The 3513-nt window shown below is 45.7% G+C and overlaps 1 protein-coding gene across 1 annotated transcript; it reads right to left on the bottom strand.

Annotated features, from left to right (window-relative positions):
• Positions 1-794: 794 nt before the first annotated feature.
• LOC119580751 lies at positions 795-2152 on the bottom strand. Its single transcript, XM_037928848.1, has 3 exons — positions 1471-2152; positions 1310-1425; positions 795-1196 (listed from the first exon to the last, which is right to left on the bottom strand). The coding sequence occupies exons 1-3, from the start codon at positions 2150-2152 to the stop codon at positions 795-797; spliced, it is 1200 nt and encodes a 399-aa protein (XP_037784776.1).
• Between the last annotated feature and the right edge of the window lie 1361 nt (positions 2153-3513).

Below are 3513 nucleotides of genomic sequence, written 5' to 3'. Positions count from 1 at the left end.
TCTTCATTAACTTTTTGGTTTGAGGGACTGTTTCTAACCCATACAGCATTGCTGGCTGGATCACGGTTTGGTGTATTTTCCCTTCACTTTTATGGGTATCCTTTTGTCGCACATCACTCCAGACATTCTTTTCCAATTAGTCCAGCCTGATTGGATCCTTCTGCTGATCTCCTTGTCGACACCTCCATCCGATGTAGCAGACTACCAAGATACTGAATTCTGTTACTTCTGGCAGTGTTGGTCGTCCATCAGTACGCTCCCTCCTTGCCTTCCATTTAAACACATGTACTCTGTCTTGCTCTTGACACTTTCATTCCTCTCTTCTCCAATCCATTGTGCCACCTCTCCAGGTCCACTTCCAGGTCTGCCTTCTCTTCGGAACAAAGTACTACATCATCAGCAAACATCATGCTCCATGGGGCCTCCTTCCTAATGTCGTCTGTCAGGGTATCCATGATGATCGCAAAACACGAACGGGCTAAGTGCCGACCCCTGGTGCAACCCTACTTCCACCATGAACGGCTCTGTTGTCCCTGCCACGCACCTCACCACTGTCTCACTTTCCTTGTACATGTCTTGCACAACACGGATGTACTTCTCTGGGACGTTCTTCTTTCTCATACACCACATCATCTCTTCCCGTGGCACCCTGTCGTATGCTTTCTCCAGATCGATGAATACTCCATGCAGCTCTTTGTGACCTTCTCTGTATCTCTCCTGCACTTGCCTCAGCGCGAAAATGGCATCTGGAGTGGACTTCCCCTCCATGAATCCAAACTGCTCTTCACTGATGTTCACCACACCCTTAGTCGGTGCTCAATCATACGTTCAAATAATTTCATGCTGTGGCTCATGAGTTTTATGCCTAGGTAGTTACCACAGGCCATGATGTCACCTTTGTTCTTATAGATAGGGACGAGTATGCTCTTCCGCCACGACTCTGGGATCTTTTCTTCATCGAAAATCTTGTTGAGCATTGAGCACAGGATAGTTACTCCTTCTTCACCAAGGCACTTCCATGCTTCAATTGGTAAATTATCTGGTCCCACTGCTTTTCCATCCTTCATCTTCCTTAGCGCTCTTCTCACCTCATCGTCAGTGATGGCTTCCACCTCACCAGGATTCCCCAACTGTTCCTCCTCACGTGCTTCCCTAGGATTTTCTTCATCATGAGCTTCATAAAATACAACCGCCACCTTTCCAGAATATCCTCATCATTTGTTAACACATTCCCTTCATCGTTCTTTATCCATTTTGTCTGATAGATGTCTTTCGAGTTTTTGTCCCTTTGTTTAGCAATTCTAAGTACCTTTTTCGTACCTTCTGTTGTATCAAGGTCTTCGTAGAGTTGGTTATATGCTCTTGCCTTTACGGTTGCCACAGCTCTTTTAGCTTCCTTCTTTGTGTTTTGTAGTAAGGTTTGTTCTCTTCAGATGGATCTTCAAAGAGTTTCTCTTTGCTTCTTCTCACTAATTCTTCTCTGGACTTCATCACACCACCACCACGTCTCCTTTCCAGCCTTTGCCATTCCGGAGGTTTTGCCACAGACTTTCTCTCCCAGATCCCGCATGTCTTCTGCGATTGTTTCCCAGTCACACCTCTCTTCCTGTCTACGTCTTTCTAGGGTCTCTCTAACCTTATCTGTAAAATCATCTCTGCTCTGCGCTTCTTTTAGCTTCCACCACTTGATTTTCTGGGTTCTTGACTTCGTCTGGGGTTTTGACTTCACAACTTTAAGTGTGCAAATGACTGGTCGGTGTTGGTTTGTGATGGTTTCCCCAAGAATTACTTTACAGTCTTTCGTATTCTTGTCATATGAGCGGCAGAGGATGTAATCTATTTGTGACTGAGTGCTTCCACTTTGGTAGGTGATCTTGTGCCTAGTGGCTTTCTTATAGAACGTGTTAACGATCCACAAATTATGCCTCATCGCGAATGTCACGAGTTCTTCCCCACCATCATTCTTAGTACCATAACCAAATTTGCCCATCGTCTCTTCTCTGCCTGTGTTATCACCACCAACGTGTCCATTGAAATCACCCCCTATCCATAGTTTCTCCTCAGCTGGAATTTTTCTCACTTCGTCCAACTCCTCCCAAAACTTCTCCTTCTCTTCGTCTGCACAACCTTGTTGGGCCGCATACACACTCATGATGTCACCACCAGTTTACCCATCTCCATCTTAAGCCAGATGATTCGGTCTGAAGATCTTGTCACTTCTAGTACCCCCTTCTTGAGTTCCTCATCCAAAACAATTCCAACTCCGTTCTTTCTTCCATCGTCTCCTATGTAGAACAGTTTAAATCCGTTTCCAAGTTCTTTGGCCTTACTCCCCTCCACTTTGTCTCCTGCAAGCACATGATTCTTACCTTTCTCCTCTCCATCAGGTCCACCAGTTCGTGGCTCCTCGCTGTCATACTCCCCACATTCAGTGTTCCAATCTTCAAACCTATCGTCTCATTTTCTTTCTTCTGCCTCTCCCCCTCCTTTGAGCTAACTTCTTTAACAGTATTCGCTCTTGATACGGTAGCCGCTGTCCATTTCTCACGAGTGTACGGCGATGTCCTCGCGCGTCGCCTGCGTGGGACGCCCTAGCCATATCTTGAAATAAATGTTCCACTGATTCATTTTTGGATTTGGAGCACAGTTTTACGTCGGATGCCCTTCCTGTCACAACCTTCCCCATTACTCCGGGCTTGGGACCGGCACTAGAAGTGTACTGGCTTGCACACTCCCAATGGCTGGGTTAATGTGTGAACGAAGACTGAACTGCTTTTTTATATTTACTTTAAATAAAATCCCTGAGTATGTCAATGTTGAATATGAATGTGTCCAGGTCAAACCTTACATCCAAAACCCAGTGCATTGTAATAGATGCCAAAAAAATCGGACACACCTCATTAAGATGTATTGATAAAGACTCAAGTAAATGTGTTTGCCGTAAATGTGCTGAAGCCCATGACACCATCACATGTACTAGCCATATTTCCAAATGTGCTAACTGTGGGAGGTCCCCATCAGTCAGGATCTGCTGAGTACAGCATCCTGAAGAAGGAGACTGAGGCATTAGCATATATGAGAAAGCATGAAGTTAGTTATACTGAAGCTAAGAGGAAAATGGAAAGTTTGACACACAAACCCGATACATCCTATGCTGCAGCAGTAACTAACATCACCCCTAGTGCAAGTAATGTCAGTCAACAGCTTGCAGCTAAGGATAAAGAAATTGCTGAACTCAAACCGATAAAGAACTAAATATTAAAGTATATCAATTGACTAAATTGGTCGATCAAATGACTGCATCAACCCAGCATAAACATCCTAAGGAGGCTGATACCGAATCACAGTTCGGATCGCACCTCCCCGTCCGGGCGACTCCTGTAAGGACTTCGTCTGGCTCGCGATCGGCTTCTCGAGAGAGTAGCAGGTCGCAATCTGTGAGTCGTCTCCCTCGCCAGGAGGTGCAGGACATGGAGGCTTCTGTCTCTGAACCATCCCGAGAGAGGTCCCCGG

This window comes from Penaeus monodon, chromosome 14 (assembly GCF_015228065.2).
Source record: "Penaeus monodon isolate SGIC_2016 chromosome 14, NSTDA_Pmon_1, whole genome shotgun sequence".
Lineage (NCBI taxonomy): Eukaryota > Metazoa > Arthropoda > Malacostraca > Decapoda > Penaeidae > Penaeus > Penaeus monodon.
This window is presented reverse-complemented; position numbering and strand designations above follow the sequence as displayed.